Source organism: Bufo bufo, chromosome 1 (genome assembly GCF_905171765.1).
Source record: "Bufo bufo chromosome 1, aBufBuf1.1, whole genome shotgun sequence".
NCBI lineage: Eukaryota > Metazoa > Chordata > Amphibia > Anura > Bufonidae > Bufo > Bufo bufo.
Genome location: NC_053389.1, coordinates 612,485,096 through 612,499,517, shown reverse-complemented (window position 1 = coordinate 612,499,517; position 14,422 = coordinate 612,485,096). Strand labels below are relative to the sequence as shown.

The window sequence follows — 14,422 nt, the reverse complement described above, 5'->3', positions numbered from 1 at the left end:
GGGGTGTAATACCCTTATGGATTTTTGGTAATCCATAGAAGGTGGCTATGGTGGAATGAGCTGGAAGAAGAAAGTCATATTCAGCCGCCAAAATCAATCTGTCTGTAAGGGCATCAGTCAGGATGATCTTTAAATCCTCATGGTAGGTATCCGAGGGATTCATAGGTAATACCCTATAACCCTCCATGTCTTTCAAAAGGTCTAGACACATGGTCTGATAGGCTGCATGGTCAAGGATAACCAAGTTACCACCCTTGTCGGATGATTTAATAATGATAGATTTATCCTTCTCAAGGGCAGTAAGTGCTGACATCTCTGCTCGAGACAGATTGAAATGGCGGGGAGATATCCCTTCCAGTTTCTCAAGATCATTCGTCACCATCTGCATAAAGATGTCCACACATTCATAATTCATGGGTGGGGGCATCTTTCTGCTAGTCGGCTTAAGGTTGGTATATGGTCCCTGTCCTGGACGACGGCTACCCTCCTCTCCCAATTCACATAGGGAATGCAGTGAGGTCAGGTCACCCTCACTCAGGCCGAGTCTGGCACAAGTTTGTCTGTCATTATCCCTAAAAAACTTGTGCCACTTGAGACGTCTAGTGAACAAACTCAAATCCTTTGTCCACGTAAACAGGCAGAAGTTGGTGGTTGGAACAAAAGAAAGACCCTTGCTTAGTACACCAAGTTCAAGTGTACTTAGTGTCCGTGACGTTAGGTTAATGACCTGCAAGCCTCCCTTCAAGCCCTGTCGGTCCTGTTCCTGTCCCGCAGATGGTAAGAGACCTGGCTTTTCTCTAAAAAAAGAGGCAGACGAGGAGGATGGGGGATGTGGCGCCGGAAGACTGTTGGACGAGGCAGCAGCAGAATAGGATGATGGACCAGAGGAGTAAGATAATGGACCAGAGGAGTAATTTGCCCCCCCTGGACGACCCCTCCCGCCACCACCGCCCTTCTGCCATCGTCGTCTGCCCCTTCTCCCAGTTTGTGTGGTGCCTCTACCTCTATATGTACCAGCCGATGGTTCAGTGTCAGAGGAGTCCACTTCAGATGTGGACACCTCAGACACCAAAGATACGGTATTGGTAGGTTGTTGAGTATAGGCCCTGTTCTCTCTAAACTCGGAAAGATCACGCATAAACTGTCTATGCTTTCTCTCTTTTATAACAGTTTGGAATCTTTCAACGGATACTTCAAGGGAAGTCTCCCGTCTAACAAAGTCGGGATCGTCCCTGTATGTGAGAGAAAGTTCAATCTGCTTTTGCACCTGGCCAGCAGCCCCAGGTGCTCTCCTGAATTTAACTGTATCACTGTGCTCATTATGGTGATAGGCCAGTATTTATGCTGCACTGTTGTATTTGGTTTTGCTGGTGAGGTATTTTGTACTGCATTAAGATGTTGCTGGCCCCTACCTACTTGTGTTATCCCTGCCTATTTGTGTTGCCCCACCTTCTGTCAGTTTGGACTCACCTACAACATGGGTCACTTTCAGGTTTTTAAAGTTCCCACTCCACCCTTGGCAAAGACAACCAATGCATGCTAACAAAATAGCAGCATTCAACATCCTCCTCCTCCAATTTTCTGCAAGAAAAATGAACTGTGCATGGATCCCACTCACGTACAATCCCTTTAAGGACTCGTCCATAGTCTCCATTCAGAACACAGATGGGTTTCCTATTGTCCATCTGAAAGGACGTAACAGCCTCTTACCTACTTCCTGAACCCTTTTCACCTGCATTTGTCCACATTCACTTCAGTCCCTGATACTACTGCTGGATATTTGGTGCATTCTCACATGTTGGGGGGTAAATACACCTTAGGGTCCATTCACACATCCGTGGAATGGGCCTGCATCCGTTCCGCAATTTGCGGAACGGGTGTGGACCCATTCATTCTCTAAGGGGCAGGAATGGATGTGGAGAGCACACTATGTGCTCTCCACATCCACATTTCCAGAGCGCGGCCCCGATCTTCCGGTCCGCAGCTCTGGAAAAAAATAGAACATGTCCTATTCTTGTCCGCAATAAGTTCTATGTGGGTGTCGGCCGGGTGTATTGCGGATTCGCAAAACACCACGGAAGTGTGAATGGACCCTTAGGGTGAGTTCACATCACGTTTTTGCCATCCGTTTAACATATACGTTAACGGATGCCTAAGAGTCGGACTGATGCCATACAGTGACCTCTGTTTCACTGTAAAATAAAACGTGTATGTATACTCTTCTACTGGATAGAGAAGAGTGGTGTGCTACGCTTTTGTATCCTTTTTTCCCAACGTATATGTTACAGTTGGCAAAAATCTCATATGAACCCACCCTTCCTGTTTTAACCAGTCTCAATATACTGTACATGTATCCCAGGGGACCAATTCAATATTTACTAGAAGTACAAGAGTGAATTCACCCCCTTGTCTCTCCACCACAGAGCTTCATGTAAAAGGGGCGCTGTAATATTATTTCTGCTATGGGAGTCTCCAAGGATATGGCGCCTAGGTTAGACACAATGGCCTAGTGTTACTGGTACTGCCAACACTACATCGCTACTCAGTAATCCGTGCAAGACTGGTGACGTGGACTTCACAGTGCCGGGTTGTGCGTGTCAAGCCTCGTTTTCATTCGCAGAGAAAGTCCCGCCCCTCAGGTGACCTTCTGGAGTTAATGATTGGAAGATGAGAGCGACCTCTTCCTTTAGGAGAAGCTTACGCACTTCTCTATTCACAGACACAAGTTACGCTGCGCTGTAGCCGGGGTGGTCGGAAGTGAAAGTAGCGGCGATCCAGGCTGGATGAGCCGTCATTCATTCATTGCCTGTCTCCGGCCATTGTGATTGGGTTATTGATTTGGGGCAGCAGAGACATGGCAGTAAGCGGCTGATGTGATCGCTGCAGCTGGATGGACACAGGGTAACTCTGCTTCTAGTGTGTGCTCTGCCCTCCGGTAACCCCCTCCCCATTCATTACATAGATCGCTCATTTCATACTTGAACACAATGTGGGCCAGAACCCTGTGTGTGGGCCTGCTGGCCTTCACTGTGGGTCTGATCCATCATCTCCAGCCTGACCTGTCTGAGGCTGCCCTGGAATACCTCTCCTCCTCCCTGCAGAGTCTTTCCACCTGGGAGACCTCTTCAAGTCCATCATTTGAAGAAGCCCTGTCTGCTGCCTGGGACCAAGTCATCACTGCCCCCACCAGACACTGGGGGAAGGTAGCAGTGGGGTGAGCATTTACTGTTATCTGTATATCTATCATCTATGTCATGTCTATGTATCTCGTATATCTCTTTACAATGTTGACATGACTATATCACCTGTATGTGCGAGCCCAGCGTTCAGGGGGCCGCGACGCCTGCGAGCCCAGCGTTCAGGGGGCCGCGACGCCTGCGAGCCCAGCGTTCAGGGGGCCGCGACGCCTGCGAGCCCAGCGTTCAGGGGGCTGCGATGCATCAGTTTTGTGTTAGAAGATGTCTTCTCTGATCACTTCCGAAGCTAAATTTACAGGTCTGAATTGTTTCCATAGTGCGGCGCATTATGGGAGTGCAAATGACAGCCATATCGCCATAAAATTAGATCACACGAGGACTGACTAGGGAGCGCACATTTCCATTTTGCAGCCGACAGAATTTTGATCAGTACAAAGGCGTCCCTTTACATTTGTACTGTATTTATTTGTGCTGATGGTCAGTATAGCAGGTGTGAGTTCATACACTACACTAAATGTGCCTCTTCTGGGTATTTTTTTGTTTTTACAGAGTGAATGCATGCGTTGACGTGGTACTTTCAGGGGTGAGCCTGCTGCAAGCTCTAGGACTGCACCCCCAGTCTGGCGGAGATCACTCAGTCCTCACCTCTCAAGAGGAGCTAGCTGCTACATTCCTGCACTACATGCAGCAGGGAGCAGCGGCTGAACGCTTCTATAGTGATGCAGACAGCTTCCAGCACATCTCCCATACTGCCTCACAGAACCCAGATGCCAAGGTAAGCCCATTCTTTACTGTGTCAGATCTATGTGATTCCTGTAGGGTGTGTGTTTGTTTTTTTTTTTTTTTTTGATGAGCAAAACATTCGGTCAGGCTATGTTCACATCCATACTGTGCAGGATGTGTCAAGCAAAGCTCATGGTACCACGCCAGTGCTGGATTTTGGCAGATAATGTAGTCCCAAGGGGTTCTTTTGTGGCTGCCATCATTTTAGCACCAATTTCAAATCTGACAGAATTGCTGACAGATCCTTGATTGCCTTACTGGACTGTATTAAATATTACGTATAATTTGTACAATACTGGGATATATCTGATAATCTGTATACGGTTATGTCTAAAAAAAAAAAACGCTCTTTTTTTTCTTAATATATATTCTGCAAGCTCTTAAATGGGGTGTCCACTTTGTAAATATCATTGCGAATATTGAAAATAAAATATTAGAGAGGGCTCACCTACTGATCAAGAGCGGTATGGGTGCTCCTACGAAGAGGATTCACCCAATCCTCTGAAAATTATTGAGATCAAGAATAAAAAGGTAGTAGGGCACACCAACACTTGGTTCCACAAGGAGGGTTTGATAGAACAATATATTTATTTGAATCTCGTTATGCAGTACTTATTTAAAACATACTAAATGAGATAGCTAAAATTAATACTTTATAAACAATTCATACTTTATAAAAATTCATAAAAGAAATAAATACAGTAATATAAATGAGTGATTCCCTGTATTTTGGCTAAAGCTTCGGGGTCTGTATGGATAAGAGATATCATCTCTCCGATGGGTCAGTTAACCCAGCTAATGTCCCGATCAGTGGTATTTGAATAGTAAGGAACAGTCAGGTATTTGGATAAAGTTCTTAGTGTAATCACTTGTATTTATAGATTAATCGTCACTTTACACGTTCAATATAGTGCCGCTGAATATCGCTGCCTATTTGTAAAGTAAACCGGACCTGTTTTACTCACTGTTTTAGATGCAATAAAAACCGGCATTACTCCATCTAAAACAGTGAGTAAAACAGCTCCGGTTTACTTTACAAATAGGCAGCGATATTCAGCGGCACTATATTGAACGTATAAAGTGACGATTAATCTATAAATACAAGTGATTACACTAAGAACTTTATCCAAATACCTGACTGTTCCTTACTATTTAAATACCACTGATCGGGACATTAGCTGGGTTAACTGACCCATCGGAGAGATGATATCTCTTATCCATACAGACCCCGAAGCTTTAGCCAAAATACAGGGAATCACTAATTTATATTACTGTATTTATGTCTTTTATGAATTTTTATAAAGTATGAATTGTTTATAAAGTATTAATCATTGCGAATATGTCCGAATATAGACAGATGTATGTCACACAATAACATACCCTGACACACATGAGTAGGCCCCAGAGCTGCATCTGCGTGCTGTGTAAATAGTAATCAATCATCCCATGCAGCTTCTATAGGGCATGCTGTCGGTGATGTGCCTCACCCACGTCACAACTGTCTGTACTGCCCTTGACCAGATACTGTAGTCTTCGGTTCCAGTTCATGTATTCAGGGGTATCACAGACAGCAGTGGTTAGCACTGGTACCTTGCAGAACTGGGGTCCTGGGTTCGAATCCAACCAAGGACAACATCTGCACGGAGTTTATATGTTCTCCCCGTGTTTGTGTGGGTTTCTCCGGGTACTCTGGTTTCATCCCTCACTCCAAAGACCTATTGATAGGGGACATACAGGTCCTTCTCAAAAAATTTGCATATTGTGATAAAGTTCATTATTTTCTGTAATGTACTGATAAACATTAGACTTTCATATATTTTAGATTCATTACACACAACTGAAGTAGTTCAAGCCTTATCTTGTTTTAATATTGATGATTTTGGCATACAGCTCATGAAAACCCCAAATTCCTATCTCCAAAAATTAGCAGATCATGAAAAGGTTCTCTAAACGAGCTATTAACCTAATCATCTGAATCAACTAATTAACTCTAAAGACTAAACACCTGCAAAAGATTCCTGAGACTTTTAAAAACTCCCAGCCTATCTCCAAAAATAGCATATTTCATCCGACCAATAAAAGAAGTGTTTTTAATACAAAAAAAGTCAACCTTCAAATAATTAAGTTCAGTTATGCACTCAATACTTGGTCGGGAATCCTTTTGCAGAAATGACTGCTTCAATGCGGCGTGGCATGGAGGCAATCAGCCTGTGGCACTGCTGAGGTGTTATGGAGGCCCAGGATGCTTTGATATCAGCCTTAAGCTCATCCAGAGTGTTGGGTCTTGCGTCTCTCAACTTTCTCTTCCCAATATCCCACAGATTCTCTATGGGGTTCAGGTCAGGAGAGTTGGCAGGCCAATTGAGCCCAGTAATACCATGGTCAGTAAACCATTTACCAGTGGTTTTGGCACTGTGAGCAGGTGCCAGGTCGTGCTGAAAAATGAAATCTTCATCTCCATAAAGCTTTTCAGCAGATGGAAGCATGAAGTGCTCCAAAATCTCCTGATAGCTAGCTGCATTGTCCCTGCCCTTGATAAAACACAGTGGACCAACACCAGCAGCTGACATGGCACCCCAGACCATCACTGACTGTGGGTACTTGACACTGGACTTCAGGCATTTTGGCATTTCCCTCTCCCCAGTCTTCCTCCAGACTCAGTCCACTGCTTCCGCAGGTCCCCCAAGGTCTGGAATCGGTCCTTCTCCACAATCTTTCTCAGGGTCCGGTCACCTCTTCTCGTTGTGCAGCGTTTTCTGCCACACTTTTTCCTTCCCACAGACTTCCCACTGAGGTGCCTTGATACAGCACTCTGGGAACAGCCTATTCGTTCAGAAATTTATTTCTGTGTCTTACCCTCTTGCTTGAGGGTGTCAATGATGGCCTTCTGGACAGCAGTCAGGTCGGCAGTCTTACCCATGATTGTGGTTTTGAGTAATGAACCAGGCTGGGAGTTTTTAAAAGCCTCAGGAATCTTTTGCAGGTGTTTAGAGTTAATTAGTTGATTCAGATGATTAGGTTAATAGCTCGTTTAGAGAACCTTTTCATGATATGCTAATTTTTGGAGATAGGAATTTGGGGTTTTCATGAGCTGTATGCCAAAATCATCAATATTAAAACAAGAAAAGGCTTGAACTACTTCAGTTGTGTGTAATGAATCTAAAATATATGAAAGTCTAATGTTTATCAGTACATTACAGAAAATAATGAACTTTATCACAATATGCAAATTTTTTGAGAAGGACCTGTATATTGTTAGCCCCATTGGGGACAGCTTGATGCTAATGTCTATAAAAAGCGGAATACAGTAGCGATGTAAAATAAATAAACATGGCTGAAGCAAGTCACCAGCACCGGGGAGGGGAGGGGGGGGGAGGGGGGGGGGAGGGGGGAGTGATGATTGTTTACACAGACCTGGGGGCCTACTAATGCACAGCGGGGGTAAGTTATTGTGTGACAAGTCAACAATCAAAAGAAGACTTCACCAAAGTGAATACAGAGGGTTCACCACAAGATGGAAACCATTGGTGAGCCTCAAAAACAGGAAGGCCAGATTAGAGTTTGCCAAACGACATCTAAAAAAGCCTTCACCGTTCTGGAACAACATCCTTTTGTATGGAATTGTGTGTTTTTGTTTTTTTTATTTGTTTTGGGTCTGTAATGCACAGGTGTTTTTTATAACAGGTTGATGAGTGCCTCGTCCGGTGATAGACATGGAAAGACCCCTTCCCCCACCCGGCTGGGCGGGTTTTTTGAGGAGGGCAATAGACTTTAAAATCCCCGACTTGACACTCATCAATGTTACGACTAAGAACAACATGTTCGAAATGCGTTAACAATTGCCACAAGGTGTATGGATTCTGTCCTTCTATGTAAACTGGTTAGCGATGAATAAAGACGAAGAACGACACAACTTGAATGTGAGTGCTGGAACTTTCTTTATTAGTTATGTACCCAATTCTGCCTCTGGATGTGAAAAATAATGTTTTTGTTTCCTATCTTGAAAATGATGAGGAGCTGAAACCGTATATTAGAAAGTTGTAAGCAGATTGATATGTAGTTTTATGGGAAAGGTTTCAGTATAACTTAGAATTTATTTAAATTCCTGCTCATTCTGAGCTTTGAAGTCAAGTAGACGTCCTATCAGTGACTGACAGCCTTCCCTCTATGGCTGTGTATACAGAGAGAGCTGTCATCACTGATAGGACCAACCTCTCTGACTTCAAAGCCCAGAATGAGTAGGAATTTAAATAAATGAATTGCAAGTTTTACTGACTCTTTTCCCATAAAACTATGTCATAATCTGCTGCCACGCACAGGTTAGGGAAATTGGGGTTGACGGCTTCTAGGCCTTACAACTCCTTTATGATATAAAAGGTGATTGCGTGTGTTCAAAGATAAATAGATCAGTTCCTTACTAGTGTATATTTTCCTGGCCTTGTGATAAAAAATGCATTATAAGTACATTACAGGTCTGTCTTTTTCCTTTCTAGCATTTTGTTGGTGGAAATGCTGCTCTTATCGCTCAAAGATTGGCTGGCCACCCAGATATGGAGGTAAAATGTTCTTCCCTGTTCCTCAGTACTTAGCCCTATCGCAGACACTATGTTGATACCAAAAATATATGTATAGCATCATGTGCTGATGTACAAGGTCTGTTCTAATTATTTTACTCTCTTACCCCCACTGAGCATGAGAACAGGGGTACCATGTACCAGTATGGAGCAGCAGGTCAAGCACGCTTGGTGCCATAATAGTATGTATATCTTAGCTCGGCCTGCACCATTGCGTGCGGATGCCAGCTCTGGTATACAGCTGGCACCTGGCTTTTACTGCCAGGATCAGAGGTCACTCCAACCCCGGCCTTTTAACCCATCAGGTGCCACGATTAGTAGCAACTATGGCATCTGAACAATTAGGCCTCTTTCACACGGGCGTTGCGGGAAAATGTGCGGGTGCGTTACGGGAACACCCACGATTTTTCCGCGCGAGTGCAAAACATTGTAATGCGTTTTGCACTCGCGTGAGAAAAATCAAGCATGTTTGGTACCCAAATCTACGTTCTGTAGATTGTATTATTTTCCCTTATAACATAGTTATAAGGGAAAATAATAGCATTCTGAATACAGAATGCTTAGTAAAACAGCGCTGGAGGGGTTAAATATATATTTTTTTAACTCACCTTAGTCCACTTGATCGCGATGCCGGCATCTCCTTCTGTCTCCTTTGCTGAAGAGGACCTGTGGTGAGCGTCCATTACAGGTCAAGGACCTTTGATGACATCGCTCCGGTCATCACATGATCCATTACCATGGTAAAAGATCATGTGATGACCGGAGTGACATCATCAAAGGTCCTGTTCCTGTATTTAATGCTCACCACAGGTCCTATTCAACAAAGGAGACAGAAGGAGATGCCGTGCTACGCGATCAAGTGGACTAAGGTGAGTTAAATTATTTTTAATTTTTTTTTTAACCCCTCCAGTGCTGTTTTACTATGCATTCTGTATTCCGAATGCTATTATTTTCACTTATAACCATGTTATAAGGGAAAATAATAATGATCGGGTCTCCATCCCGATAGTCTCCTAGCAACCGTGCGTGAAAATCGCACCGCATCCGCACTTGTTTGCGATTTTCACGCAACCCCATTCACTTCTATGGGGCCTGCGTTGCGTGAAAAACGCAGAATATAGAGCATGCTGCGATTTTCACGCAACGCATAAGTGATGCGTGAAAATCACCGCTCATGTGAACAGCCCCATAGAAATGAATGGGTCGGTATTCAGTGCGGGTGCAATGCGTTCACCTCACGCATCGCATCCGCGCGGAATACTCGCCCATGTGAAAGGGGCCTTAGACTGTGGGAGGGAGTTCCCTTTTGTCTCTAAATTGCACCGTGAATGCAATTGTGGGTTACTAAGACTGTGTCATGGCAGCTGGAGGTCTTCTGAAGGTCCCTAGGCTGCCATGTCTCAGCCACTATTACGGTATATCCTGGCTCTGGCAGAATATAATAGACTACCTGTAAAAACCACTATTTGTATCATACAAGCAATCAAAGAAATCGCAGGTTCAATTGTGAAAAAGAAACTTGAATAAAGTTTTTAAAAATGTTCAAAACCACAAATATATCAAATAAAAAAAAATGTTTTACTTTATACAGACAACTTTTTTTATTATATCTACCACAGGTTCTTCTTTGTGGCCCAGTAGGCCCTAAACTTCATGAACTGCTAGATGACCGTATTTTGGTACCTCCAGCCTCATTACAAGAGCAGGATGAATATCATCTGATCTTGGAATACAAAGCAGGTAAAGAATATGTATAATTGTACATATGATGCACATGTACAGTAAGATAAGAGGAACCTTCATTAAACTGGTGTTCTGCCTTTTAGGAGAGAAGTGGGGCTCGGGACGTGCTCCAGCCGCCAGTCGGTTCATTTTTTCCCATGACTTGTCCAATGGTGCCATGACATCATTGGAGGTTTTACTTTCAAGCCTAGAGGACTTCCAGCCCAAATTATTGGTTCTCTCTGGATTGCACATGATGGAAGGATTAAGTCAGGAGAAAAGAGCCAGTCGTTTACATGAGGTAAGACAGTAGCTTCCATGTACCCGTTTCTGAGGAGTTCATTCCTGGTTTCAGCCTCTCCTTAAAGGGAATATCACCAGTTTTATGTTTTTGTAACTAATGTCAGCAAAAAAAAATAATGATAGATCCCCTTATCAAAATGCTGGTTCACTTTTATCTAATTGCCTCACCAGTTTTGTTAAAATCTTGTACTGAACAGCTCCTGCGCATGCTGATGAGTCCACCCCACCGGTTGCTGATCACAGTAGGAAAAGACTGTCAATCAGTGGTGGGGAGAGGCAGGAGCTCAAGAATATGAGGACTCATTGGCATGCACTGGAGCTGATGGGACTTAGGAGTTAGGGCAGCATAAAAATTGTTACAGATTCCATTTAAAGAAAAATGGGGATGATGACCTGGAATGTGTTAAGTTGAAGTTCTGTTCTGTTTTGTTTTGAAGACAGTACTCTGGGCTCAAAAAAGGAGTCATTTGGACAGAAGCCACAGGCAGTTGTCAGAATAATTGTGAATGTACATTGATCCTGCTTACATTATCATTGTGGTTTTATAAAATCTGCAAAAAGAGTAAAGGCATTATAAATCGGGGCCTATGAATAAAATGATGGCCCCTGCAAATTCAGACACTGTCCAATCAGAGTTCAAACTGTGCACAAAGGGAATAGTATCACCCAGTTGTCGATTCATAAACCTTCAGGAGGAATAACAGGGGAACGGCACAAAGCTATGAGAAATGATTTTGCAGGATTGTTAGTTCAAGTAGAATACATGTATTTACTAACATGTCCACTTTAATGCCCAACTAAGAGGTTAATGAATATGGTATTTATGGTAAACTGGCCAACAGCTGTATCTCTCTTTGGAACAACTTTTAGGCTGCCAGTGCTTTGTCAGATGTTCCTTCAGATATCCTTATTCATTTGGAGTTGGCAAGTATGACAGATGGAGACCTGATGAGAGGAATCATCTACCAGGTAACCCATTAGCTTGGCAAATCTGAAGTAGGTGTGAGGAATGGGTAGTCCCAAAAACTAGAATGTGTTAGAAAAGACATTATACAGGTAGTTACATAGATAATCTTTCTTCTTAACCAAAACCATTCATAAAAAGCCTACATTTCTAGTATTTTGGAAACTTTAATATTTGTTTTTGAAGTTAAATGGTTTTCCCACCATTATATGTCATATCCATTTTAAAAATCACCGGTCTTAAAAAGGCATTCTAGCTGGCAGTGGATTGCCGAAGTTATGTAGAGACGTCGGCCTTCAGCGTATCCAGTGCTGATTCTAAATGTAAAGCAGCTTCCTTGCCGTCTTACATTTAGACCATTTTCTACGCCTAAACCAGGCGTAGAAGATGATGAATGAGATGGGCCTGCCCCCTACCCCGCTATGCCCACTTTTTTAGACCCGGCGTGAGTGGGTAAGAACTCGCAGATTCTGCCGTACCATGGCGTGCGACAGAATCTGCGCCATATATACCCCATAAAAGTGGCGTATATCTGGTCATAAATGATCCCCCCTTCCCCTTCATTTATGGTAATCTTAATTTTTTTAATTACTTTTGAGCCCCTGAAATTAGGAGGTTTTGTAGAAAAATGGTTGGAATTCCTAAACGTTTCACAGGACATTTTTGTTCATCCCCTTGAATAAAACCTGGAAGTCTACACTTCCATTGCATCTCAGTTGTTTCACTTCAAATCCAATGTGGTGGCATGCAGAGCCCAAATTGTGTCACTGCCCAAATATTTCTGGTCCTAACTTGTATATGTGAAATACACTATCTATATGTTTATTTCTCTATTTATTAAATTGTGAAAATTATACAAATAAGGCTACTTTCACACTAGCGTTTTGGCTTTCAGTTTGTGAGATCCGTTCAGGGCTTTCACAAGCGGTCTAAATCGGATCAGTTTGCCTCCGATCAGTCTCCATTCCGCTTTGGAGGCGGACACCAAAACGGTGCCTGCAGCATTTTGCTGTCCGCTTGACGAAACTGAGCCAAACGGATCCGTCCTGGCACACAATGTAATTCAATGGGGACGGATCCATTTTCACTGACACAATCTGGTACAATAGAAAACAGATCCGTCCTCCATTGACTTTCAGTGGTGTTCACGACGGATCCTTCGGATGCAGACGGTTGTATTGTCTGAACGGATCCGTCTGTGCAGATCTACGATGGATCCACACTAAACGCGTGTGTGAAAGTAGCCTTAGTCTGATGCCAGTAAGATTTCCTGAACATAGTGTACTGCCCACAGTTTACATAATAATAGTTTCTGCTTGGGTTTTCAGGATGCACTTTGTTACAATCTTTATTTAACACCATGAGACGGGTTGCTATCTTTTTCTAACGAGGTTCTGTTTGTTCTGTTGGTCAGCAGGTCTTCCCTCTGATAAGTTCTCTTGGACTCAATGAACAAGAGCTCCTGTTTCTGACCCAGTCAGCAGATGGGCCTCATTCCACCTTGTCTGCCTGGTCCGGAGTTCCAGATGTCGGAATAGTGAGTGACATCTTGCTTTGGATGCTTCATGGTTCTGGTAGTGAAGGCTCTAGTCTTACCAGAGTCCACTTTCACACACTGGCCTATCATATTATTGCCACTATTGATGGCTTTTGGGGAAATCAGGTTTCAGCAGTAGCTGCAGGTGCCCGGGTTGCTGGAGCTCAGGCGTGTGCCAGTCAAACAATTGACCCTTCAAGAGTAATGCTTAAAAGCCCATTGGAATTTATGACATCGCGAACAGAGACTGGTTTTATAGCTAGGGTTACTGCTAAGGAACCAGTAGCAGTGTGGAGTAAAGGAGGAGTGACCTTCCATTTTACACCCGTCCTGATCTGCAAGGATCCAGCTCGGACAGTAGGGTTGGGAGATGCTATATCAGCAGAGGGACTCTTGTTTTCGGAGTCCAAAACCCAGTAAGGAAACAACTCTGCACTACAGGAACACAGGTGACATCTGGTGCTGTCAACACAACTGCGACTGTTCCTATTTATAGGGGTCAGAAAATCCAAATCCTTTATATGCTAGTACGTTACAGAAATGTTACAAATGTTACACATTAAATAAGTAATTTATTCACTATGTAAATCGTTTTGCATCCCAAACCTTAAAGGGAACCTGTCACCTGGATTTTGTGTATAGAGCTGAGGACATGGGTTGCTAGATGGCCGCTTGCACATCCGCAATACCCAGTCCTCATAGCTCTGTGTGCTTTTATTGTGTAAAAAAAAACGATTTTATATATATGTAAATGAGGCTACTAACGTTTCCGGAGCCCAGCACCGCCCCGCATTCTCCGAATCTCCTCCTTGCTCCCCGACGTCACAAAGCTAGAGCACCGTAATCTCGCGATGTGCGAGCTAGCGCATGCACAGTTTGTTCCCTGAGGCTAATGCCAGCACAGGGAAGGAACACAATGCCGACGAAGCTCGCGCATCGCGAGATTACGGCGCTCTAGATTTGTGACGTCGCGGAGCGAGGAGGAGATTCGGAGGATGCAGGCGGTGCTGGGCTCCTTCACAGTGGGCGTGGCTGGGCTCAGAGTCAGAGAACGCTGGACTCATCTTTCAAGCATGGAGGAGACAGGACTCATCTAAGGTTAATTTACATATCTATAAAATTGTTTTTTTGACACAATAAAAGCACACAGAGCTATGGGGACTGGGTATTGCGGGTGTGCTAGCGGCCATCTAGCAGCCCATGTTCTTAGCTCTATACACAAAATCCAGGTGACAGGTTCCCTTTAATGAGGATTTTTAAAATGTGAAATTGGGCATACATTAGTAAATCACAAGTAAAGCCTTAGCCAACGTTTGGTAAATATTTTTTTTTTTTTTTTTTT

The 14,422-nt window shown here is 43.6% G+C and overlaps 1 protein-coding gene across 2 annotated transcripts; it reads left to right on the top strand.

Moving 5' to 3' along the window:
• Nucleotides 1-2,726: 2,726 nt before the first annotated feature.
• Nucleotides 2,727-13,770, top strand: ADPGK (ADP dependent glucokinase). 2 transcript variants are annotated; one of them, XM_040413690.1, is made up of 7 exons: nt 2,727-3,214; nt 3,747-3,972; nt 8,474-8,536; nt 10,174-10,294; nt 10,381-10,577; nt 11,450-11,548; nt 12,961-13,770. In XM_040413690.1, exons 1-7 carry the CDS (start codon nt 2,988-2,990, stop codon nt 13,498-13,500), a joined length of 1,473 nt encoding a protein of 490 aa, XP_040269624.1. In that variant the 5' UTR covers nt 2,727-2,987; the 3' UTR covers nt 13,501-13,770. The 2 variants fall into 2 exon arrangements, with proteins under 2 accessions (XP_040269624.1, XP_040269623.1); XM_040413689.1 differs by having other exon boundaries at nt 12,958-13,770.
• Nucleotides 13,771-14,422: the final 652 nt, after the last annotated feature.